The sequence below is a fragment of the Mus pahari genome, chromosome 14, assembly GCF_900095145.1.
Source record: "Mus pahari chromosome 14, PAHARI_EIJ_v1.1, whole genome shotgun sequence".
Classification (NCBI taxonomy): Eukaryota; Metazoa; Chordata; class Mammalia; order Rodentia; family Muridae; genus Mus; species Mus pahari.
Window position 1 is genome coordinate 72526712 of NC_034603.1, and position 26341 is coordinate 72553052.

Here is a 26341-nt window from a genome sequence, read left to right on the forward strand (position 1 = left end):
GGACAGCCAGGGCTATACAGAGAAACCCTGTCTCGAAAAAAAAAAGAGAGAGAGAGAGACCAACAACACTGAGGTGAAATCTGGGAAGTGTTCCAGAGATAACCAAGGTCGTATGTAAGAGTTCCCCAGGTGGTACTGATTTTGAAGGCATGAAGGGGTCATGAAGAGCAGCTGAGGCTCAGCACTGTGAGAGGTCATGGAAGGCTATTGGTGAAGGTACAGCCTCAGTTGCAGTTGATAGCCCAGGATTGAAGAAGTCATGCCAAGGAGTTGAGGCTTGGTACCACAAAGAGAGCCTATAGGTGAAGCCTAGTTGCAATGGAAGACTCCAGCGTATTGGAGATGCCAGTACCATGAATGAACACCAAGAATAGCAGCAGCAGTGGAATAGATCACCCAGAACTTGGCCTGCTACAGAGGGCAGAGCTGGAGAAGTGACAAGAGTGCTTTGGAGAAGCCCAAAAGATCATGTGTGGATCTCAGACATTGAAACAAGAAGCTGTAACATTAAAGATGCCTTGGAGACCCCAAGATGTTTGAGATGCCAGAGCTGTGGGCTAACTCCTGAGGAAAGTTGCTAACCAGGAAAATGTTGTACTCAACAAAGATGAAAAGGGAGTTGGAGATCTGAAGACTGTTATATCAGACATAGAGATTCAGAGTTTGGAGTTTGCCCAGTTGGTTTCTTGTCTTGCTTTGGGGATTAAACTAAAGCGATTGGATGAATCTCAGAAGAGACCTTGAACTCTGGACTTTTAACATTCTTAAGACTGCTATGAACTATGGGGACTCTGGAAGTTGGACTAAATGTATATTGCATTATGCTATGTTTAGGTGGGACCCCCCATGGACTCATATGTTTGAACAAGTCTATGGGGCCAGGGAGTGGAATATAATGGTTTGTATATGCTTGGTTCAGGGAGTGGCCCTATTAGAAAGTGTGGCCTTGTTGGCTTAAGACCCTCACCCTAGCTGCCTGAAAGTCAGTCTTCCACTAGCAGCCTCCAGATGAAGATTTAGAACTATCAGCTTCTCTTGCACCGTGCCTGCCTGGATGCTGCCATGTTCTGCCTTGATGATACTGGACTGAACCTCTAAACCTGTAAGCTAGCCCCAGTTAAATGTTGTCCTTTATAAGACTTGACTTGGTCAGGATGTCTGTTCACAGCAGTAAAACCCTAAGACAGTCAGCTTGGAGAGGAGTCTGAACCAGAACAGCCGAGTTGAACCAGCCAGCCCGGGTACAGAAACACTAAGATGGAGCTTATTCAGCAGTAAATTTCAGAGACTGAAAACATTTTAGGCCTAGATAAGATTGTATGGAGGCTAGAAGCTACCAGGACTAGGCCTAGGTTAGAGATGTACGCAGTAAACCTTGGGAGATAATTACCTCAGGAGAATAAAAGATACTTTAACACATAAACTATCTCATTTAATTCTCCAATGGCCCTGTGTATTAACACCATTTTATGGACTAAGGTGCTGAGGCTTGGAGCTTAAGCATACACATCCTTTAAAAGATTGGGCTGGGCCCAGAATCAAGGGCTTTACATAGGGTCTGTGTTCCAGGCTAGCATACTGCAACATCTTTCAGAAGTCTGATGTGGCAGCAGTGCCACACAGGTACCATCAGCTCACTCTTGCTTTATGCTGGTTTTATTTTTCAAAACAGGCTCTCATTCTGTATCTCCAGGACGGCCATGAACAATCTCTTCTTGCCTAAGCCTCTCAGGTGCTGGGATATTAAAGGTATGAGCACCCTGTCTGAACTCTATAGTACTACTACCACCATGTCCAACAGTAGCGTCTCCAGCATGTCAGTCGGTGTGTGCATGTGTGTGGCACAGCATGTGAGTGGAGGTCAGAGGACAACCTGTAGTTTTTCTCCCTCCCATATCAAACTCAGGAATCAAATTCAGGTCCTGAGACTTGGTAGCAAGTGCCTATACCCTACTCTCTTGCTCTCTTTTATTTTAAAGATTTATGTATATGAGTACAGTGTAGCTGTACAGATGGTTATGAGCCTTCATGGTTGTTGGAAACACTGTAGTTGACTTCAGACACACCAAAAGAAGGAGTCAGATCTCATTACAGATGGTGGTGAGCCACTGTGTGGTTGCTGGGATTTGAACTCAGGACCTTCAAAAGAATAGTCAGTGCTCTTACCTGCTGAGCCATCTCTCCAGCCCCCTAAACCATCTCTTATTCTTTTGGTTGTAAGCCTATTTCTTACCAGCTGAGCCATCTCTTCAGCCTTGATAACCCATTTCTTTGGCCCTGGTATTACCTTTCTGATGAAGGAGGTAACCATTATGGAACATTCAAGAATATGCTTGCCAGAGATGGCTGTGGCACTCTCACCTGTAATTTCAGAACATGGGAGGCAGAAAATGGAGGACTGCTGCAAATATTTGCCAGCCTAGGGTAGAGTGAGACTTTGTCTCAAAAACAACAAAACAAAACAAAAATGACTCAGGAGTCTGAGGCATCAGAGGACACATAAGGTAAAAGGTGTTAAAGTGTTCTGGTGTCTTCCTCAAGACGCTTTTCCAACAAGTTAATTCTTTACCAACCAACCACTTTGCTTTTGGTAGTTCCAAAGGCAATGTTAGGAAAACACAACTTCAATACAAATTCTCAGGGACAGTCACATATATAATATGTACTATAAGCTCCATAATCAAGTACAATCAAAGATTCTGCTTAAGTTTAACCCAGATTTCCCCAGTTTCTTTATCAAAGCAACCTTTACTCTTCCTTTGATTCATTATTAACCTACAGAGAAATCAGCACAACACACTGTGGAGAAAACTACAGCTAGCCTCGAGTATGACCAGGGGATGTGTGATTCTCTGTGACTTTAACATGAATTTAGAAAACTTTTCCTTCATTCCTCTAAAACCAAAATCTGGTTCCATATATGATTAAGTTTTCCATAGCTGATGGGAACTGGATTCTTATACAGGACATAGCATCACTTGCCATTCTCAGACAGGTTACTTCACGTGACCAAACAGTTTACATAAATTGATCCCTGAAACCAAGGTTAAATTAATGTTACCAAAACTCCTTTTTCTGGGAAAAATATATTTTCTTGCCTGTTATTTTCATTTAATTTTATTTTTTGAGCCAGGGCTTCTTTGTATAGTCCTGGAGCTATATGTAGATGAGGCTGGCCTAAACCTCAGAGATCTGTCTCTGTCTCTTGAGTGCTGGGATCAGAGGCATGTGCCACTGGGCCTTTTTAGTATATTTTGAATTATATGATGCTTAAAATAAGTCTCCAGTTTTTCTAAGTAATTTCTATTGGAACAGCTGTTAAGCCTAGACTTGGGTGGTATGACTTTCCTTGACACCTATATGTAGTATGAATTATTTTGTGTGCCTGGCCCTTTAAAGGATCCCCAATGGCTAGTCAACTGACTCTTTGGGAATGCTTAGCTGTTAGAACTGCTTGACCCTATGACCTTTTGTGTCAGTTAACTCTTGGACTTGTAGAGACAGAGAGTAGGGTCCAAGAGTCAGAGGAGTAGGAAGAGAGTAGGGTCCAGGTGGCAGCAGAGTAAGGTCAGAGAGTAGGGTTAGAGAAGACAGTTGGTACAAAAGAAAGAAGACTGAGAAGGGCTAGAGACGGGAAGGCAGTTGGTGAAGAGAATGGACAGTGAAAAGAAAGGCTGCTTGAGGCAGGAGAAGCTAAGCTGAGCCAGAAAAGATCCTACCATTAGGAGACAGAGGGAGAATCCATGAAAAACCCACACAAAATAGCAGAAAAAAAAAAAAAGACATAAAGCTTCATTTATAGAAAATTAAAACTGCTGGGCAGTGGTTGTGCACACCTTTAATCCCAGCTCTTGGGAGGCAGAGGCAGGTGGATCTCTGAGTTTCAGGACAGCCAGGGCTACACAGAGAAACCCTGTCTTGACCCCCCCCCCCCCAAAAAAAGGTGAAACTAAAAAATTTCATCTGTGTTCAAATGGATCCTTTAAAACTGCACTCAGGAGACAGGCATCAGGGCATACGCCTATAATGCCAGCTCCTAGGGCCTGAGACAAAAGGACTGAGAATTTAGAACAATTTTGGCTAGATAGTGAGACTCTCTGAAAACAGAGTGAGTCTGTGTACTGGGGATGTAGTTCAGTTGGTAGACTGCTTGCCTAGCTTGTAATTAATCCTAGCTCTTGGAAAGCAGGGGCAGGAGGATCAGGGTTTGACAGTATCTTCAGCCACAGTGGGAGATCTAGGTTAGTCTCAGCTACGCTAGACCTTTTATCAAAACAAAGAACTGAAAATGGGACCTATGGTCTAGAAAAGGCACTGGGAATCCTCTAGCTCTAGCACGAGGTTGGTGAAACTTGAAACGATTAGATAATTGGCCCAGACAACTTGTTTGTGGACCAGCTGGAAGAACTCAGTTTCAACTGTCCATTTCTCTTTCTCTTCTGGTCTCCTTTCCTAATTTATGACACTCCAGTGTTATTTAAGTAGTTATTTTTAGGCTGTGTATAGTAGCTGCATGCCTGTAATCCCAGAACTCTGTAAGAGGTTGAAGGACCCACCACCTAAGGCCAGCCCATGCTGCATAGTGAGTTGCAGGCCATATTCTTTTCAGATTTATTTTTAATTATGTGTCTGTGTGTGCACATGAATGCACTGTCCGTGGAAGCCTTACGGGTAGATGTCTTGGAGCAAACCCAGGATCTCTGCAAGATCAGTGCCAGCTCTTATCCACAGAGCCATCTCTCCAGCCCCCTTTTGGTCTTGAGATACCCAGGCTGGCAATCTTGTTTCATTTCTGCCTCCCAAGTGTTGGGAATGTGGGTGTTACTTTCTTGATCCCACTATAATCAAAGAACTGTCTTTGTTTCCCCACTGTCCAGACTTGAGGAGGAGCCACAGTGCACTATCCTTTGGTTCTCCATCATTTTCATGCTTGAGACTGACTGCATTCTGGTGGCTCCTCCTTGCCCCCTTTCCCTACCCTTTGCTCCCGACTTCCTCTTCCTCTCTTCCCTTCAAAATGTTCATCTTTCCAAGCTGTCTGGGATCTGGAAGATGACTCCCAATTTGAGTTTTTCTACTTGAGTTCTGAAGGATGGAAAACATACAAAAAGGGATTTGTCATCCTTTGCCCATTTGGCAGGTCTCTGTCCAGTCAATATGTGAAAAAATTAATAAGAAATACAGAATTCTACTTTGGAGTACTTGCCGACGCCTGGAAAAGTTCAAGCCGGCTGTGTAAAAGCTTGAATGTTTGTTTCTCTTGTGATTTCCTTGTAGTCCTTCAGTTACGTTCTGACATCTGGTCAAGGAAGCATCAGAAGAAAACAAAAAGCTGAGTAGTTACTTTCAAGTCCGTGTCTTGGCTCATGAGACTAGATGAAGAAGAAAGTGACTTTTTCCCCCTTTGGCGCTGGGGTCAGAGGGGGAACCCTTTCTCATGCAGGAAGCCTTCCGGTCGCAGGCGCTCACCCTCTCAGCAGACACTCTGAAGAGCAGACCTGTTTTTCCCTTCTGGCATTTACCCTCAGACACCCCCCCCCCGGCACCCCAGGAGGGTCATCTTGTCACCGGAGGTTGAGATGGAACCTCCCCCTAGGTGCTTTGAGAGAGTTCCCCGGGGGGCGGGTAGCGACCTCCGCTCTGGAGGGGGGCACGCTGGGTGAGGGCTCGGCTCTGATCCCAGGACACCTTTGTCCCTGGAGACGCCCGGGCAGTCAGGTACGTGGTAGGCGAGAGCGGCCGGCCGGCTTTCCGTGCCTGTGGCGTGGCGCGGCGTGGGGTCTGGGGACGTGGCCGGTGGCCGGCGGACATCGGGGTGGGCACGGCCAACTCAGTGACGCCCCCGTCTCCTCGCTCCGGGGCTCTCTCCTCGGATCCATCGCTGGGCAGAGCAACCTCTCTCCTCACCCAAAAAAAAAAAAAAAAAAAAGATGTGTGTAGATGAGAGGCAGGGCGGACGCGGCAGCTCCGCCGGGCCGCCGCTCGGACGCTGCTCCGCGGCCTGAGGCGCAGCCCCACCGTCGGCCTCCGGCTCCGGCTCCGGCTCCGCAAAGGCGGGCTCCCGAGGCTCCGGCCCCGGCCGCTCACCCGGCGGCCCCGAGCCGACCGACCGCCCCTCGCGTCGCAGGCGGGCCGCAAGCGCCGCCCGCCGCCCGCTCTCAGCAGCCCTGTCAGGCGCGGCCTGCTCCGCCGGTGCGGGGTCCCCCTGGTTAACCCCTGCCCGCCAGCGCGGCCGCTGATTGGAGGAGGCGGAGCTCCGGGTGCAGCGGCGACCCTCCCCCCCCAACACCTTTCTCCTCCCCTCCCCCCACAACCGGCACTTCCCCCCCCCTCAACCCCAGGAACATCCCCCCCCTCCCGTGCCTCCCAGCCGTGCAAATCTCGCGAGGAAACACGCGGTTTCACTAGTGTGTTTACACCGATCACTACTAATCCGGACCGAACCGATCCGGATTAAGGGGCCGGAGGCGGGTCCCGGGCACTAGCGGTTCCGACCCCCCCACCCCGCCCTCCGCGCCGCGCCCGAGTGGCCCCCAGCCGAGCGGGCCCCCACTTGTCGGCCCGACCCAGACCCTTCTGCGCCTCCCTTGGCCTTTGTCCGGCGCCAGGAGGCCGGCCCCGCGCCCCCCGGCGGCCGCCCGGGCCCGGGCCCGCGTCAGCCGCCTGGCTCCCTACGCGAGCTCGGGGATCTGCGGCCTCCGTGGCCCCCCTCCCCCGCCCGCCCTCTCGTGGAGCCCGGCGCCGCCGCCGGCTGCCCGGGCGGGGGGTTGCGGCGCTCAGGAGAGGCCCCGGCTCCGCCCCGGGCCTGCCCAGGGGGAGAGAGGAGCGGTCGGCAGCCGGGTCGGGTCGGGGCCCCTCTCGAGAGGAGAGTGGAGCGGCAGCGGCGGCGGCGGCGGCAGGTGAGCAGCTCAGCCCCTGGACGTGGAAGGGCGCCGGGGCCTGGGGTATTAACCGTCCCGGGAAGCCCCCTCCAGGGCCCGAGGAGGCTGCGACCCGGGCCGGCGTCGTGCCGCAGCTCCTGGGCGCCCAGGCGGGAGGTGCTCCCCGAGGGCTGCGGGGTCGCCGAGGGGCCGGGCCGAAGATGGACCAGGCCCAGGCCTGGGAGTGTGGCGGTCGGCCTGCCGGGAGAGGCGACTCCGGGGAGCCCGAGGCCTCGGCAGCCTACCGGGCGCCCCCGAGAGCTGTCCCTCGCTCCGTCCGTGACAGGTGGGCCCGGAGTTGGGGAAAGTTTGGAGCCGGCGAGGGGCGCCGGGACCAGGCCCCATCGGTCCTGCTTCCCGGTTTGGGGCCACTGGGAGGATCCCGGTCCAAAGCCCCTCTGGAAAGAGATGGGGTGGGTATTTTCTGATCGTGAGTTGACATTAAATGGGAGAACTGCTAGGGCCTCCTTTTCTGGGCCAGGCCTGGGGATGGAGGGTTGGGAAATGTTTCCAGAGACCTTGGGATTGGGGAGAGAGAGAGAGAGAGAGAGAGAGACTGCATTGTAACCTCTGCCATTCCGACCTCGATTAGGGCAGGGCAAGTGGCGAGCAAGGCCACCTACCTACTTAGGGAAAACTCGGTTTCTTCTCAGTCTCTCTCTCTCTCTCTTTTAAGATGCCTTTCTCCCATTCTAACAATTTCCTAATTCCTTACTTGTGGATGTGTGAGTGAAACTTGAATTCGTCACCTTTTCATTCCCCATTGCTCCAGCCATTCAGTCCAGGAAGGGAAATGAAAGTTAGGACGTGTGTAGGGGATGTTACTGGAAATTATGGAGCTCTTAGATTGCAGAGCAAGTTTGATTCCTGTTTCCAGTGAACTTTAATACAAATTTCTGCCAATCACTCCAGGAGTGCCTTCAGTAACTCTGGAATACTAGAATGTTTGAAGGGTTCCTATGTTAATGATGCATGCTCTTTTTTTCTACTTTGAATATTGAAGAACTTTTTGATGAATGGTACAAGAGTTCTCTCGCCCATCGGATGGACAAACTTGCTCATAATATCTACATTAATTGGTCAGGAAAAGAGTTTAAAAATGGTGCCCCTCCCTGTTTGGGAGGAGTGCTAAAAGCAGATACCCCACTGCTGGAGAGAAACCTACTGTTCCGAGGAGTGGTCAGAAAAAGATTTTGTAAAGGAATTATTACAGTTATATCAATTTCCTGAGTGAATGTAGGTTGATGGTTTATCTTGGGCTCTACATTACATTTACTGTGAAAGAATTCCATTTTTCATTAGCTACTTCGAGCTATTCAGAGAGAGGAGCTATATACAGTAGGGCTTCTTGACGTTATTTGCAGCTTCTGATTCACTCTGGATTCACTTGAAATTATTAAATGAATCCTATTTTTAGCTTGCCTAGTTCTTGTGTGTTTGGGAAAGAAGTCTCTAGAAGTACCTAGCTTGAAAGGTGTCTGACAGGGGTTGTAAGTTTGCCCTTGTGCTACCCTTCGGCTTAACTTTTACAGAGTTTATTTCTTTATATTTACTTTTTTTTTGTAATTTTTTTTTTAATGAGACAGGGTCTCATGTAGCCCTAGGTGGTCTTGAGTTTGCCGTGTGTAGACCACCCTTAACTATGTGTCTGTCTGCTACTTATACCTCTGGAATGTTAGGGTTATCGCAGGGGTAGGCTTCCAGACCTCCCTCCCCCCATAAAGACCAAATTAGAATTCAGGAAAAGTAGAAAAGACCCTCGTAGGTGAGAACTTGAACTGCTATGTAATCTTAGATACTGTTGATGACATCAGATAACTTTGATGAGTGTAGTGCTTGAATGTGTGTTTCCTTGAGGTTTACAAAACTACTGTGTGTTTGGTTATACACAAAACTTTTTTCTTTTCTTTAGTTTTTTATGGCTTCTTGTCCCTCTTTCTTTTTCTGTAGAAATGATGGAAGAACTGCATAGCCTGGACCCACGAAGGCAGGAATTACTAGAGGCCAGGTTCACTGGAGTTGGTGTAAGTAAGGTGAGTTATTCAGTGATAATGAACACTTCAGAGGATAACTTCAACACATTTAGGAGTTGAACAGAAGAGTTTCTGTGCTAGAGAACAGACTGATAGGTGGCAGGGGAGATCTGTCATGTGGTCCAGTGAACTTTGAAAATCTGCCAGTCATTCCTGTAGTATATTTACGTGTTTGTTGGGAGAGTGAGTGTGCGTCTGTTAAGGGCAGAGCTTTCCTGAGGGGATTGCTGCAAAGCTACTGATAGGATGTGGATCTAGATTCTGTTTCTCAGCCACTCAGGAAGAAAAAGGCATTGTATAGCTTTCATACACTGGCCCTGTTGGTTGGTTACATGGTGGAATGCTGGTGAATCTGCTGAGGTCTTCCACTTCTCCAAATCTGCACATGGCAGAGTCTTCCTGGTTGTATCCCTAGACTGCCTTTTCATTCTTCTAAATTTCTACTGGTGTTTTTCTTCTTTTAATTAATTAATTAATTTTTGTTTTATGAGTATTTGCCTGCATCTGTGTATGTATGTACTGCATCTGTGTGTGTATATACTGCATCTGTGTATGTATGTACTGCATCTGTGTGTATGTACTGCATCTGTGTATGTACTGCATCTGTGTGTATGTACTGCATCTGTGTGTATGTCTGTACTTGGTGTGCATATTTGGTGCCTGCAGAGGCCAGAAGGGGGCATCCCATGTGCTGGAACTGGGTTTAAACTGGTGTGAACTGCCACAGGGTCCTGGAAACTGACCCTAGTCCTCTGAGAGCTCAGTGCTCCTCTCTGCTCATTGTCTAGCTTCTCACTGTTCCCATTTTGTGGAAGTGTAAACGGAAATCAAGCTCACGTCACTGGGCAGGTGGGATGTTGATAAGATAACACTATTCTGGCCTTCCGTGTCTTTCTGTACCTGCCTGTTTACCCCTCTGTTCTCACAGGCCGGTTTTAGTGCGTTGTTTATGTCTGTCAGTAATGTTTTATTTAAAAGCTTTGCCAGATGATCCAAGGTTGTCTTATTACTTGAGCGTGAGATAAGTCATGTGTGCATTTTGATCTATAATATATGTAATGGATTCTTGTCTTTTTCAAAAAATGCTATATCTTGTAGGAATATGATATTAATTTCATGTTCTGGCTAGTTGTTTCCTCAAGGAGGAGTATGTTAAGTTTATTATGCTTGGGGACGGGATCTTATTATGCAGCCTAGACTGGCCTGGAACTTAATTGAGGCTAGTCTCTAAAACTCATGGTCCTCTTGTTTCTCTCAAAGTGCTGGAATTATAGGTGTGTCCAGCTAAGAGTCATAATTAAATCTATTCACATAGTTTCCTACTAAGAAAGTTTATATTCAAACTGCTTGTAGTTAATTTTCCTAATCTTGTTTGTTTGTTTGTTTGAGAACAGGGTATTTTGTATAGCCCTGACAGTCTGTAGGCGGGCCTCGAACTTAAGAGATCTGCCTGCCTCTGCCTCCTGAGTGCTGGGATTAAAGGGGTGTGCCATCACTGTTGTCCATTTTACTAGTCTTTGTTGGGCTTCTTGCTTTTGTATGTAGCTACAGAATAGCTCTGTTAAAGTGTGCTTTTGGTAAAATAGGTCCAAGTGATGGGAACGAAAGACATTTTAATTTTACTGCTCAGACTCAAGATCATGTAGCTAAGTTATAGGAAAATTTCAATGTTTTGAAACACGTGGGAAGCTGAGGTAGTAAGATCCTAAGTTAGAGACCAGCCTGGACTATATGATAAGACCCTGTCTCTAAAACAAACAAACCCCAGAACCTCAAGCTTTAATACTGTCTGTTAGAAAGTTCATAAATTCCAAGTTGCTTCTATGCCATTAATTACGCATTTTGACATGTCTATCATGGTAAGTATATTTCAATAAATGCATTATTTAGTGATCAGGGGAAAATTGATTTCTGTAGCAGAGAATTGAAAGAAAAGTAAGTTACTGCATTATTTGCAGAGACAGGTAAAGGAAAGGAAGTTTTGTTTTGTTTTGGAGTCAGAGTCTGTCTGTGTAGCCCTGGCTGTCCTGGAACTCACTCTGTAGACCAGGCTGCGGTCGAACTCATAGAGATACTCCTGCTTCTAGCCTCCCTAGAACTGGGATTAAAGGTGTGTGCTATCATCTCCTTGCTAATCTACTCTTTAAAAAAAAAAAAAATATATATATATATATATATATATATATATATATATATATATATACCATTGCTCTCCTCAGACACACCAGAAGAGGACGTCAGATCCCATTACAGATGGTTGTGAGCCACCATGTGGTTACTGAGACTAGAACTCAGGGCCTCTGGAAGAGCAGTCAGTGCTCCCAACCGCTGAGCCATCTCACCAGCCCAAGCTACTCTCTTTTTATATACAACATTTTTTTGAGACAGTCTTACTGTATAGTTGAGGATGGCCTTGTACTCTTGATCCTCTTGTCCCTACCATATCCAGCAAAGATAGCTTTTTAAAAAGTTGTTTCTCTTTGTGTTATGGCTAGGGCTGACATTGCATCTCGTGGATCACCGATTGCGGACAGTGGCATTGGGTAAAAGGGCGCTTTTGGTGATTCAATGTGTGTCATGTTTTCCCAGAAGGATGGTGCTGTTCACAGCTTTCAGTTGGTTAAGGTTTAGGTAAGTCCCACCCTTACTGGCCCAGAGGTACAGTGACTTGCCTGTGATGGTGCCGTCTAGTGAGAGCTGTGTGAGCTCCTGAGTTTCTCCTAAGTGCTCAGGGCACTTTCGGATGCCCATAGTAGGAAGGCAGTCAGGGCCATTGTGGACTCTTTCCAAATGGACAAGAGTGCTGGAAGTAGTTGAAGTCTTTGAACATTCTGGTTATTGTAGGGCTTCTACCGTATTGCTTCTGCTTTTTCACACCGAAAATTCAATATAAACTTTGGTTAAGACAAAATGGCCAAACCGTATTTATTACTTACATTCAAGTGCTTATTTATATTTTGGCTTTTAATTTTACAATTTTTTGTTCCTGCATAGCACACTAATACATTAATTTTCTCTATGTTAATAGTTTTATTTAATAATCATTAAACCAGAACTAATTGGCTTAGGGTTTGGGATGTTTTATGTAGTTTTTGTTTAAAAGGTTTAAGATGTTTTTGGTCCTTTGAGTTGGTAATAGGGAAAAGATGCATCATGTACACCAAGGAGCCTGTGGAGCACATGCTTCTACTACGGCTGCCACTTTGTAGGCAGAACTGGGGACATCCCTTTAGAAGGTTTGGAGCGATAAGATTAAATTGGGTAGTAAACCTTCTCACCTAATATTTAAGCTAGCTGTTTGGTTGGTTTTTCCAGGCAGGATTTCCCCATGTATTCCTACTGTCCTGGAACTCACTATGTTCAAGACTGGCCTTGAACTCAGAAGTCTGCCTGCCTCAAGTCCCCAGTACTCAAGTACTGGGATTAAAGGAATGTACTACCAGCACCCAGCAAGCTATTTTTTTTTTTAACAGTGTCTTTTTTCCCTAATATTTATTTGTCTTTATATATGTGTTTTGCCTGCATATATATCTGTGTACTACATGTGTGTAGTACTCACAGAAGCCAGAAAGGGGGTATTGGATCCCTGAGCTGGGTTACAGGCTGTTGTGAACTGCCATGTGGGTGCTGGAAACTGAACTTAGGTCCTCTTAAGAATACTGCAGTCCATCTCTCCAGCCCAAGATGTCTTTTGTGTGTGTTTGACATAGGGTTTCAGACAGCCCTGGCTCTCTTAGAACTCAATACATAGACCGGCTGACCTTGAACTCACAGATCCACCTGCTGCTGCTGCTGCTGTTGAATTTTTTTTTTTTTTTTTTTTTTTTTTTTTTTTTTAAGGTTTATTTATTTTACCTAGATGAGTACACTGTGGCTGTCTTCAGAAGAGGGCATCGGATCCCATTACAGATGGTTGTGAGCTACCATGTGGTTGCTGGAAATTGAACTCAGGATCTCTGGAAGAGCAGTCAGTGCTCTTAACTGCTGAGCCATTTCTCCAGCCCTACCACTGCCTCTTGAGTACTGGGATTAAAGACATCAACACTATGTCTAGTTCAGGATCTCTTTGTCCATGATTCTGGAGATGGAAGGGGGGCATGGAGTTCCAGCCTTGCTTGTGCTGTTGTTTATACCTAGATGGATATACTTACATTTTTTATAAATTTTATTTCTGTTGGGAGTTGGTGCAAGTGCTGTTTCACACTTGTGGAGATGAGAGGACAACTTGTGGGAATTGGTTCTATCTACTATGTAGATTGCAGGGATTGAATTGAGGTCATTAGGTTTGGGACCAAGTACCTTTACCTGCTGATCTATTTCCCTGGCCCCTTAGTTATATTAGATATAAAAAAATGTGTGTGTGTGTGTGTGTGTGTGTGTGTGTGTGTGTGTGTGTGTGTATCTTCCAGGTATAGCAGAGGTTTTTATCTTTTATAACACATGTTGTTTAGCAAATCTGTACTTAAGTCATTGAGTTAACAGACACTCTCCATTCTCTTTTTGCAAGCTGCATTGTCAACACTATGTGACTCCCACAAGTTGAGTTATAGACTTGCTAAGGAACACTTTATTACAATGTGCTTTGTCGTTACAGAATATCGACTTGTATAAACAATGAAATGATTGCAAAATGAAAGAATTTTTATTTCTTGAAAACTAGGTTAACTGCCCTAGAGAGACTAAATTTAAGGTGTCAATAAGGAGGTATATACATGTATACATACAGAAGTTGGCTTACAAAGTGATGAGTTTAATTATAGCAGTTTTCTACATGAATGCTATTATACTTTGTTCCTGTTCATTTTCCTGTCCCATTGCACTTTTTTAAAAACTATATGGAAGAATACTAGGTCCTTGGCAGCTATCTTTTAAGTTTTCATTTTACTTTTTAAAGAAATTGAAACTGGAAGTTGTAGATATGAGTGGTTTTTGTAAGATTACACTTACAAAATGTACACATGTCTCTATAACTTAAAAGGCATATCTAAAAAAAAGTGACAAAGATTAAACATTTTGAGGAGCTTGAAATGTAGCTGAATCAGTAGAATTCTTGCCTACTGCCTCCCATTCATGAGGCTCTAGGTTCAACCTTCAGTACCCTCATAAACCGGACAAGGTAACATAGGTCTATCATCCTAGCCAAAGGCGGAGAATCAGAAATTTAGGGTTATCCTTGGCTATAGAGGAAAAAAAAACAAACCAAAAACCTGGACCTTGTCTCAAGGAAAAAAAAGAATGTAAATTTAAGACTGAAAACATAGCTCAGTGGTAGGATACTTGTCTGTCATGTGTGTAAGCCCTGGGTTTAATTGTTAGTTTCACATTGTTGTGACAGAATACCTATAAAAATCAACTTGAGGAAACAGTTATTTCTGTTCACTGTTTCAGTCTGTGACTGCTTGGTTCTGTTGTTTCTTGGCTTATAGTGAGACAGACAGAACATTATGGTAGAGAGGGCTTGGAGCAGAGCAAGGAAGGCTCCAGGGACAAGATGTAGTCCCCAAGAGGCATAACACCATGAGCCCACTCCCTTCACCTAAGTACCCTATTTTTCTGTCACCTCCCAAGAGCCTGCAGCGCACGCCTTTGATCCCAGCACTCGGGAGGCAGAGGCAGGCGGATTTCTGAGTTCGAGGCCAGCCTGGTCTACAAAGTGAGTTCCAGAACAGCCAGGCAGGGCTATACAGAGAAACCCTGTCTCAAAAAAAACAACAAAAAAAAGAGTTAGTGGCATTTGTCTGTGGTTCATATACTTAAATGATTTAACCTGTGAGCCATCACTTGAGCCCAGTGATTCTCAACTTTCCTAATGCTGGGACTCTTTTCTTTATACAGCTTCTCATGTTGTGGTGACCCCAAACATAACATTATTTTTGGTACTACTTTATAATTGTAATATTGCTACTTTTGGAATCGTAATGTAAACATCTTTTTTTTCCATGGTCTTAGGTGACCATGTGAAAAGAGTCATTTGACCTCAAGGGGGTCGAAGTCCACAGGTTGAGAAATGCTGTTCTTTATTACAGTGCTGGGAATGAAAACCTTTGAGTTACATCCCTTGCCCTAAGATGATTACTGAAATAATAAATGTGAAATGTGCTATGGGGCCAGCAGGATGGCCCAGCAGTCAGCCTGCTCATCCTCACCCTGGAGAGGCTACAGTAACTGTAGCTGTCTAAAATTTTACAGACCAACAACATTCATTCTTTTTTTGTTGTCTAGCCTTGGCTGGCTTTGAACTCTCAATGTAAACCAAACTTTAGCTTCAGATTAACAGAGATCCAGCTGCTGGGATTGAAGGCATGGGCTACTGTTGCTGGCTCAGAATTCATCCTTGCCTCATGAGTATTCCATAGCAGAAATAACTGAGAGAAATGACACTTCATACCCAAGAGTGACCTATATAACAGATCTATTTGACCCATTGTTTAACAATAAAGCTAACATCTTAGGAAAATCCTACAGTAGTCACTTTTTTTTTTTTTTTTTTTTGAGACAGGATTTCTCTGTGTAGCCCTGGCTATCCTGGAACTCACTCTGTAAACCAGGCTGGCCTCGAACTCAGAAATTCGCCTGCCTCTGCCTCCCGAGTGCTGGGATTAAAGGCGTGTGCCACAACGCCCGGCTAGCAGTCGCATCTTTACCGTAGGGATAATGCCCCTAGTGGATGTGAGAAACCACAGTGATAAACAACATACACACTGTTTTCCTATATACATAGGCACACCACTGTAAAGAACTATCACTGTGGCTGATAATTCTTGTAGTTCAGGTGTGAGAGCAAAAAAATTACTATTTTTTTTTTTTATTTTACCTTTTTCACACCTTCATTGAAGATTTACCCTGGCAATCTCAGCATATAAATAAATCTTAGCAGATTCAGCATACAAGTTTTTTTTTTTTTTTTTTTTTCCTTTCTGTATTAACTTAAGAACTTTTACCCCTTCACTTAGACAAGACACTTTGCAGCTTCCCTTTGTCATGCCCCAGTTGCCAGCATCACTACTCTGGGGTTTGGAGGCAGTAAGGAAACTGAGTGATAAGCAGGAGCATAGCAGTCAGACTGCTCCCCACCGGGACACAGGGCCGTTCATGTGTGAGGTGGGATGGGCTCCCATGGTTGCTCACAACAGCATACAATTTAAAACTTAAGAATTACTTATTTTTGGACTTTTTCACATAGTATTTTCAGACCATAGTTGAACAAAAGTAAATTTGTGGAAAGCAAAGTCATAGCTCAAAGTAAATGACTGGATGTAGGAAGAAAACATTGAGCTACTAGTAATGAGGCAAAGTTAATACCACTAAACTGAGAAGAAAGTCTTTTCCTGACTTCTAGATTCTGTGAACTGCTTTAAACTGCAAGAAATGTGTACCAGAAGGATCCCATAGCTAGTACCAGTTCTGTCAGAAAGGCAATTTAAGTTACAGCAGTATGGGTGTGGGCCACTGATTGGCTGTTGAAAGGGCTTGAGCAGGGTGAATAAGTTCTGCTTCTGTAGGGTCCCATTTCACCCAGCCACTCAAGTCTGCTTACAGTTTGCATCCTTACACGAAGCTTTCCAGTAATGTACACAAAGGGAGTCCAGCAGAAAGTCCATACCTAGTATACCTGTTTGGTTTTGTGTGTGTGTGTGGGGGGGGAGTTGTTTATTTGTTTGTCTTTTGAGACAGGGGTCTCTCTAGGTAGGTTGTCTTGGAGCTAAGTGTGTCCTGGTCACTAAGGCCCAAGTGTTTTCACACATTAATATGAAACCAACAGATCTGATTTTTTTTTTTTTTTTTTTTTTTTTTTTTGGAGACAAGGCCTTAGTATATAGTCTCAGCTGGCCTAGAACTTCCTACGTGAGAACAGGCTGGCCTCTTAACTCACAGATATCCTCCTGTCTCTGTTTTCCAACTGCTGGGATTAAAGGCATGTGCCACCGTGTTCTGTGTTTTAGCATACAAATCTGTGTTTTAGCATAGGATCCCTATGTAAGGTAGTCAGTCTTGGCCTTGACCATGTTGTTAGGGGAGTAGCTAGGATGGATCCCGCCTCCATCCAGGTTAACATCTTTTCACAGTAGGGGTAGTGGAGATTTATAGCAAGATATCCTGCGGTCTGTTGTCATTCACCTCTTACATGAACTGTTCAGTTTTTCTTAGCTTTCTAGAAATGTAGAAGCACAGAATCTAACTGTGCCCTGCCTGTACATGGGTCTTTCCCTCTCCCCCACTAACTTTTGACACAGACTTTTGACTCTTTGGCTACTGGGTGACCTAGACAAGTTCCTTGTCTGATTTCTCTTGTTCTTCCAGAAAAATGACAAGCCAGGATTAGAGAGATAGTTCATTGGTTTACAGTGCTTACTATTGTTACAGAGGGGCCAGAGCCCACATGACAGCTTACAACTCCCTGTAACTCTTGTGCCGGAGGATCCACCACCTTCCTCTTTTAGTAGTCTCAAAGAGCTCCTATACATGGCGCACATGTATTCATTCAGGCTTACACACACATATATAAGCATGTTTGTTTGTTTGTTTGTTTGGTTTTTGGTTTTTCGAGACAGGTTTCTCTGTGTAGCCCTGGCTGTCCTGGAACTTCACTTTGTAGACAGTCTGGTCTCAAACTCAGAAATCCGCCTGTCTCTGCCTCCTGAGTGCTAGGATTAAAGGCGTGTGCCACCACTGACATATAAGCTTTTTAAAATCTAGAAAAAATCCGTAAGCCAGCACCTCCATCTCCCCCTTTCTGCTAGTCACTTTTCCTTCCAAATCAGAGGCTGAGATGGAAAAAGCTTGCCACATGTCTGTTCATCATTGTAATTCTTCCCTTATACAGGCAAGTTCCTTCTAGCCCAGTGGTTCTCAATCTTCCTAATGCTGTGTCTGTCCTTTTAATACAGTTCCTCGTGTTGTGGTGACCCCCCCCAACCATAACATTTTCATTGCTACTTCATAACTATAATTTTGCTACTGTCATGAATCATAATGTAAATATTTTTGGAGATAGCGGTTTGCCAAAGGTGTTGCAACCCACAGGTTGAGAATTGCTGCTCTAGGTAGACGGCTCAGCTCAGTTGCGTTTGTATCTGATTACTAATAGCAGGCATCACATAGCTGCTGCCATAGCTTTCTTGCAATGGACTATTTCAGAGGTTGTAGTATTTTCTTAGTCCTTAGGCCATTTTCAGAACATGCTTGCTCTCCTGGTAGACCATATCACCTCATGCCACGTCAAGAAAGATGACAGCCATGGAATTGGTACCCTGATTCATCTTTGATTCTGTCAGATTTCTGTTAAGATGCAAGTATGACCACATCTCCTATGTTTTGTGTTAGCAGAAGTCATGACAAGCCCAGAAGAAATAGTTATACTACATGTCTAATGAGAGTGCCAGGGAACTGGAGAGAGGGCTCATAACAGTGGCAGTGAGTACTTGCTGTTCTTGTAGAGGACCTTGGTTCAATTCCTAGCACCTAACAGTTTGTAACTCCAGTTCCAAGGGATCCAGTGCTTTCTTCTGGACTCCTAGGGCACTGGGCATGCATATGGTAGGTACATGAACATTCATGCATTCAAAGTATTCACACACATAAAATAAAATTTAAAAGGATAAGATAAAAAGACAGCGGTAGAAGAGGCTGGGGATTTTGTTCAGTTGGTAGAGTGCCTACCTAGAATGCATGAAGTACCCTCAGTTTGATTCTTAGCACCACAAAAACTGGGCATGGGTGGCAGGGCCTTCAGAAGTATAAACTCATCTTCAGTTATGTAGGGAGTTCAAGACCAGCCTGGGCTACCTGAGACCCTCTCTCAAAAACAAGAGTCAGGGTGGAACTCCTCTGTGTTTCTAGCATTTGGGAAGCAGAGATAGGAGGATTGTCAATGTTGAGGCCAGCCTAGGCCACATAAGACCCTGTTTAAAAAAATAAACAAGCCGGGCATGGTGGCGCATGCCTTTAATCCCAGCACTCGGGAGGCAGAGGCAGGCGGGTTTCTGAGTTCGAGGCCAGACTGGTCTACAAAGTGAGTTCCAGAACAGCCAGGCAGGGCTATACAGAGAAACCCTGTCTTAAAAAAACAAAACAAAACAAAAAAAAAAAAACCAACAAAAACCAAGAAGAACCAAAACTGTCAGACGAGGGGCTGGAACGATGACTCAGCAGTTAAAAGTATTAACTACTCTTCAGAGGTCCTGAGTTGAATTATCAGCAACTACACCGTGGCTCACAACCATTTGCAATGGGATCTGATGCCTCCTTCTGGTGTGTCTGAAGAGAGTGACAGTATACTCACATAAAATAAATAAATACAACAAAAAACAAACAAAAAAGCCCTGTCAGAATAGACTAAGCAGCTGCAACTGCAGATTGTTTATAGGAAATTCACTCTGTTTTAACCCATACATTTTATATTATAAATTTGTTTTATGTTATTTTTAAGATAGTGCTTTTCTGTGTAGCTCAGGCTGGCCTCAAACTTAAAAATTTCACTTCAGCTTTCCAAGGCATGTACCACCATTCCTAACATTAAAGTCGTTAAACATCCAGGACTCTGCCTGGAGCGAGGAGGACAGTCCAGACAGATAGATCACAGAGAGTTGAATATGGTGGCACACACTCAGGAGGCGGAGGCAGGCAGCTAAGCTTAATTCTAGACCAGCCAGGGTTATATTTTGAGATGTCATTTCAAAAACAAAACCAAACAACAACAAAAAACAAGCAGAAGCTGAGGCCAGAAGGTCTAGAATTTAATGTCAGGCCTAGGGTGTCATAGTGTCAGTGGTAGTAGTGGTAGAGTAGTGGTGGTGGTAGTAATAGTAATAAAATTAATAAATCCTGTGTTTTGTAAGTTTATACTAAGAGGCCTCCTTTATGTATTAGTATAATTAGATTCTCTTGTAAAAGGACCCGACAATGCTGGAGTTTCGTCATCAGTTAAAGAGGGTTTGCTTCTCTTTCAGAAGACCAGACCTCCACCCCAGCTCTCAGATTGTGTGTCTTACACACAACTGCTTAAAACTCTAACTTGGGGGGAATTGTGCCAATGCCCTCTTTTGGCTTCTGTGAGTACCTGCAACTTACATGGCGTATACTCATATAATAAATAAGTAATAAAAAAATCTTTAAAAATATACAAATAAAAAATATACAAATAAAAGGGCTTGACAGGTAGACTGTCTTAGTTAAAGTTTCTGTTGCTCTGATGAAACATGAAAACAACTTGGAGAAGAAACGGTTTATTTCATCTTATCACTTGTTGTGCATTGTCCAGGGAAGTCAGGGCAAAAACTCAGCAAGAACATGGACACAAGAACTGATGCAGAGGGCTGGAGAGATGGCTCAGTGGTTAAGAGCACTGACTGCTCTTCCAAAGGTCCTGAGTTCAAGTCCCAGCAACCACTGGCTCCCAACCATCTGTAATGAGATCTGACACCCTCTTCTGAAGATAGCTACAGTGTACTTAGATACAATAATAAATAAATCTTTTTTTTTTTTTTTTTTTTTTTTAAGAAAAACTGATGCAAAGGCCATGGAGGAATGCTATTTGCTGGCTTGCTCAACTTGCTTCCTTATAGCATCTAGGACCATCAGCCCAGGGGTGGTGCTGCCCACAGTGAGCTTGGTCCTCCCACATGGCATACTCCCCTACCCCAGAGAATACCGTAGATGAAGCAGACCCCGACACTCACTACATTCATTGCATTCTCTAATCTTAGCTGTTCTAGCAGCATGTGAACTAAGCTGAATGATTAGAAACACATGTTTTGAACCAAGTGTCCTTGTCCCAGACCTTAGTAAAAGCTATGTGACCTGAAGTGGGTTAATAACTCTTAAAATCCCTTCATTCCCTTCATCCATAAGTACAAATAACAGCAGCTACTTCACAAGGTTATATATTAGTTTCATAAGGCTATCATAACAATATAGACTGTGGCTTACGTAATAGAAACACTGCCGTACAGTTTTGGAGGCTTGAAGTCAGGAGCAAGGCACTGCACTCTCCTTGGGTTCTAGGAAGCTGCCTTCTTGCCGTGCATTTATGTGGGTTCCACACACACTTGCCTGCCTTCCTCTTCCTCTGTCTCAGTGTCCTGAGACACCGGTCTAGTTGCATTAGGCCTATTTAAATATGGTTTAGGTGGTTCAGTCAGGACTGACATTTGCTACTGAACCCGATGTCCTGAGTTTTATCCTTGGGACCCACATAGTAGGACAGAAGGAACTCTACTAAGTTGTCATCTGAGCTCCAAAGGTGCATTCTCGCTCTGTCTCTTTCTCTGTCCCCCTCCCCCCCTCTATATATCACGCATGCATGAGTATCCTCCCCCACAAATAAATGTAATTTAAAATTTTCAAATTTAATTATTTTGAAAACTTCCTGTGGCTAAGTACATTCAGAGGTGCTGAGGGTTGATTAGGGTTTCAGTACATGAAACCCTAAAGACTTAACATACACTACTTCATACGTACATAAACTTCATTATAGACTCATGGGAAGTTGTAAATATATATATGTAAGAAGGGGCTGAAGAGATAGCTCAACACTTAGAGCACTGGCTGCTCTTCTAGAGTACCTCAGGTTCAGTTCCCAGCACTTACATGGTCTGTCCAGTTGTTTGTCCAGGGATCCAAAGCTTCTCTTGCTTTGGATGCATGCACGTGGTACACAAACATGCAGACAGAACATTCATACACAAACTACATTAATTAAAATTTAAGAACCAGAAAACTGAGATTGCAACACATATGTTCTTTATCACTTTCTTTGTGGTGTTGAGGCTTAAACATAGGGGCCTCGTGAGTGCTCATCTCTCACTGCTGCTGAGCCACACCTCCAGCCTAGGCAGAATTTGTCAGAGTAGATTATTCAGGTATCTTTTGTGTGTACATACATGTACTTGCAAAGGCATGTTGGCATGTTTCTGAACAGTTTTAATTTGCTTTAGTAGCATTATGACCATCCAAATCAGAATGCAGAACTGCGGTCAGCACAGAGTTGTTTCTTGTTGCTTTATTGTTATCATGCTGTGGCCTCTCCTTCAGAACCCTTATCAATGATCTCCTCCAAGTTATTTTCTATCTTCATTGATTTCTTTTGAGTTAATGTTTAAAGGTAAAGCTATGTATGGCTTGTGGATATCTTTAGTATTTCAGGGCCATTTACTGAAAAACTTTAATTTTCAACTTTCATAATTATATAGTTCTGCTGAATTGCTCTTGCACTTTTCTCAGAAATCAAGTGGACATCTTTTTATTTTTAAAGATTTATTTATTATGCATGCAGTATTCTGTCTGCATGTATACCTGCAAGCCAGAAGGCTGTACTGGATCTCATTACAGATGGTTGTAAGATACCATGTGGTTTCTGAGACTCGAACTCGGGACCTCTGAAAGAGTATCCAGTGTTCTTAACCGTTGAGCCATCTCCCCAGCCCTCAAATGGAAATCTTTATGTGGGTTTGTTTTTTATCAACTGTATCTTTATCAATTTATGGCTCTAAATAAAGAGCTCTAAGTGGAATGGCTTGTTTGTGCAAGTGCTACATGAATATTGATTATTTCTTTGTTATAGTAAATGAATGATGGCTTTTCACTGTACTTAAGTATTAGGCTTAGGGCCTCATCAATCTAGGCAGGCACTCTATCATTGTCTTATTCGATAGCTTTATAGTTTTTAAAAAAGCTTTTATTTGTATGTATGTGTATCCATGTGAATGCATGACATAAGTGCCTATAGAAGTCAGAAGAAGGCATTAGATCCCCTGGAGCTGGAGTCGTAGGTGGTTGTGAGCTGTCTGACATGGGGGTATTGGGAACTGAACTCAGGTCCTCTGGAAGAGCCAGAAGTGTACTTAAACTGGTGAACTATTTATCCAGCCCCTATACTTTTGTTTTTAATTAAAAGTTAAAAATCCGTTTGTGTGGGTATACCTACCCATTAATGTATGTGGGAATGTGGACCACAGCATATATGTAGAGGTCAGAGGACAAATTTTGAAATCGGTTCTCTCTGTCCACATTTACAGGGTCTACTTCACTCACCAGACTCACACTGCAAGTGCCTCTGCTTACGGAACAATCTCACTGCCCACTTTATACTTCTAAAACAACATTGTAGTAGTGATTAAAAAATACATAATATAAAATGATGTGGGTCTTTTTTGTTGGTTTGTTTTTTGATTCTTTGAAGCATTTACTACTATCTGGTCAAAAACTTGCTATATTGACTAAGTTAGCCTTGAATGCACAAAGTTTACTGAAAATCTCTTCATATTCAGTTTATGTTTTTGTCCCAGGAGTGTTTTTGGATGTGTATGTATGGGAACTGGTGTCATTCTGTGTGTGTGTGTGTGTGTGTGTGTGTGTGTGTGTGTGTGTATTTACAATTTTGGGGAGTCAGTTTTCTTATATGTGGGCTTGGGGAATCTAATTTAGATCACCAGGCCAGCACAGCAAGTGCCTTAATTCATCAAACTGTCTCACGGATCCTTATTAATGTTTGGTTTTTAAATTTATTTTTATTTTATGTGTATGGGTGTTTTGCCAGCATGTGTTATCTGTATACTGCTTGTGCAGTGTCTGCAGAGGCCAAAAGAGGGCGTCACGTTCCCTGAGTTGTGAGCCACCAAGTATGGGTGTTGTGAACTAGAACTGGGTCCTCTGTAAGAGCAGTAAGGCCCCTAACTGCTGAGCCATCTCTCCAACCCTAATAATGTTTTTTATAGCTGTTTAATTTTGCTTTTGTAAGGGTGAGAAGTACAGGGGAGTCAAACCTTGGGCTTTGTGCAGCTTAAGCAGATGCTGTACCAAGGTAAAAACAAAGTTATATGTAATCTAGTGCAATTTCCATTTTGTTATAGTTGTTTTAATGAAAGGGACACTTAAAACTTAGCATGTAAATTTTGCCTGTAAACCTTGGTTAGTTTTTACTAGACAGTAAGCTGCTTTAGAACAGGAAGTGTAGGGGCTGGAGAGATGGCTCAGCGGGTAAGAGCATGCAACTGCTCTTCCAAAGGTGCCGAGTTCAAATCCCAGCAACCACATGGTGGCTCACAACCATCCTTAACAAGATCTGACTCCCTCTTCTGGGGTGTCTGAGGACAGCTACAGTGTACTTGCATATAATAAATAAATGAATCTTTAAAAAAAAAAAACCAAAAAAAAGAACAGGAAGTGTATCTCATTGATTTTCATTGATTAAATTTAATCCAGGGAATTTAAAATAATATGAGATGCTATACTTCTTAATCTTTTTAAACTTTTGGTTATGTACACATGTTATTTCAAATCGTAAAGTGTATCTACCACTATATATCTGTAATTATTTTCATTGTAATTGCTTAAAAAAAACTTTTTAGTCCTCTTATCTGTATTCACCACTCTTACTGTCACCTTTGTCCCCATCTTAGTCCCTGATCTATTGCAGCAAAACACTGTGACCACAACAGCTCTATAGAAAGCATTTAATTGTGGGGCTTACATCTTCAAAGGGTTGTTTGTTAGTATCATGGCAAGGAGCATGGTGACAGGCATGGTGCTAGAACAATAGCTGAGGGCTGCATCCTGATCTGAAAGCAGAGAGGTGGAGGGGGAGGAACAGAGACAGAGACAGAGACAGGGACAGACAGAGACTGACTCTCTCTCAGTGACACACTCCCTCCAATAAGGGCATGCCTCTTAATCCTTCAAACAGTACCACTCCCTGATGACTAAGCATTCAAATACATGAGCCAATGGGGGTCCTTCTTATTCAGCTCACCTGTCTTCAATCACTCCCTTTCTTCCTTCCCTCCTCTCCTCTCCTTACTGTGTAAGCAAGATCAGTTATAACTCACTATGTAATGCAAGCTCATGTTATACTCATTACCCTTGTTTCTGCTTCATGAGTGTAGTGTGTACAGAAGCATCACTGTTTGGCTTTATAGTTTCCTTTAGGAAATGAAGACTATTTGATGATAAAGTAGATGTGGTCTTATTGCAATCTTGGGGAAATTGATTTGCAATGATTATATTAAAGGTAGTTGATGCTGGGAGCATGGTTCAGTGGTAAAGCACTTGCCTAATCTACAAGCTTTTTACAGGGCCCAATTCAACTGGTTTGCTGTTGGCTAGCCAACTTCCTGGCACCATTTGCTGAGAAGACTTCTTCATTGAGTGGTTTTAGCACCTCTCAGGAGTAAGCTGGTCACAGTCACAGCGCTTGCCAAGAGTCACCCTCAGTCCTACCCACTGGTCTGTTAACACTAGTTAGTACTGTTAGTACTAGTACCGTTGCTGCTGTTGCTTTAGAGAAAGTCTTGGTGTCAGGGAATGTGATTCTTCTTACTTTGTTCTTTCACAAATTGTTTTGTCTAGTCTGGTCCCTTACAACCCCATATGAAATATGGGTATTTATTTTTTATTTACATTGAGCTCTGGAAATTGAACCTAAGGCTTCAACCTTTACTACTAAGCAACACTCCCAACTCCTGCCTCTACATTTTAGAATCAACTTAATCATTAATTTTGTATGTAAAAGTATGAATATCATGAGCACAAAAATGTGTGCATGCAGGTGTGTGTGTGTGTGTGTGTGTATGTGTGTGTGTATGTGTGTGTGTGTATGTGTGTGTGCATGCAGGTGTGTATGTGTGTGTGTGTGTGTGTGTGTGTGTGTGTGTGTTTTCTCTTTCTGTTGTGGGTTTTGGGGATTGAACTCAGGTGGTTTGTACAAGCAGGGGTTTTACTCACTGAGCCATCTTACTGCCCCCAGCTTAATATAAGAAAATCAGCAGAACACTAGCTGTATCAGTGAATTGGTGAAATGTACATGGAGATGTTGTCATCGTAGCCATATTAATTAAGTCTTCTGACCTACAAGCAGGGGGTGGGGGAGGAAGTGTGTGTGTGTATGTGTGTGTGTGTGTGTGTGTGTGTGTGTGTGTGTGTGTGTGTGTTGTTTGCTTATTTTAAGACAGTCTAACCCTCCTTTAGCCTGGCTGACCTAGAACTCAGTAGATGATGGGCAGCCTGCCTCTGCCTCCCAAGTCCAGGGTTAAAGGTGTGCACTTCACACCCAGTATTTATGTTCTACATTTCCTTGAATCCTTGTTTGTACTTAAAAAAAAAAGATTTTATTTATTTATTATATGTAGGTACACTGTAGGTGTCTTCAGATACTCCAGAAGAGGGAGTCAGATCTTATTACGGATGGTTATGAGCCAACGTGTGGTTGCTGGGATTTGAACTCAGAACCTCTGGAAGAGCAGTCAGTGCTCTTAACTGCTGAGCCATCTCTCCAGCCCTTGTTTGTACTTTGTAGAGTATAGGTTTTATACTTCCTTTATTAAATTTATCTGTATTTTAATGCTTATGCCTATATAATTGTTTTCTTTTTCTTTCTTTCTTTTTTTTTTTTTT

The 26341-nt window shown here is 43.6% G+C and overlaps 1 protein-coding gene across 8 annotated transcripts in view; it reads left to right on the top strand.

Moving 5' to 3' along the window:
• Window positions 1-5699: 5699 nt before the first annotated feature.
• Window positions 5700-26341, top strand: part of Tlk2 (tousled like kinase 2) — a 97218-nt gene continuing 76576 nt past the window's right edge. For 4 of the 8 annotated variants that reach the window (XM_029545712.1, XM_029545713.1, XM_029545711.1 and 1 more), the window contains exons 1-2: window positions 6818-6899; window positions 8871-8953. In XM_029545712.1, the coding sequence (XP_029401572.1) occupies window positions 8873-8953 (81 nt within the window). In that variant the 5' untranslated portion in view covers window positions 6818-6899; window positions 8871-8872. Of the gene's footprint in view, window positions 5719-6761; window positions 6900-7187; window positions 7207-7232; window positions 7334-8870; window positions 8954-26341 lie in introns of those variants that run through there. The other 4 variants (XM_029545709.1, XM_021212103.1, XM_029545710.1 and 1 more) reach the window with 4 other exon arrangements.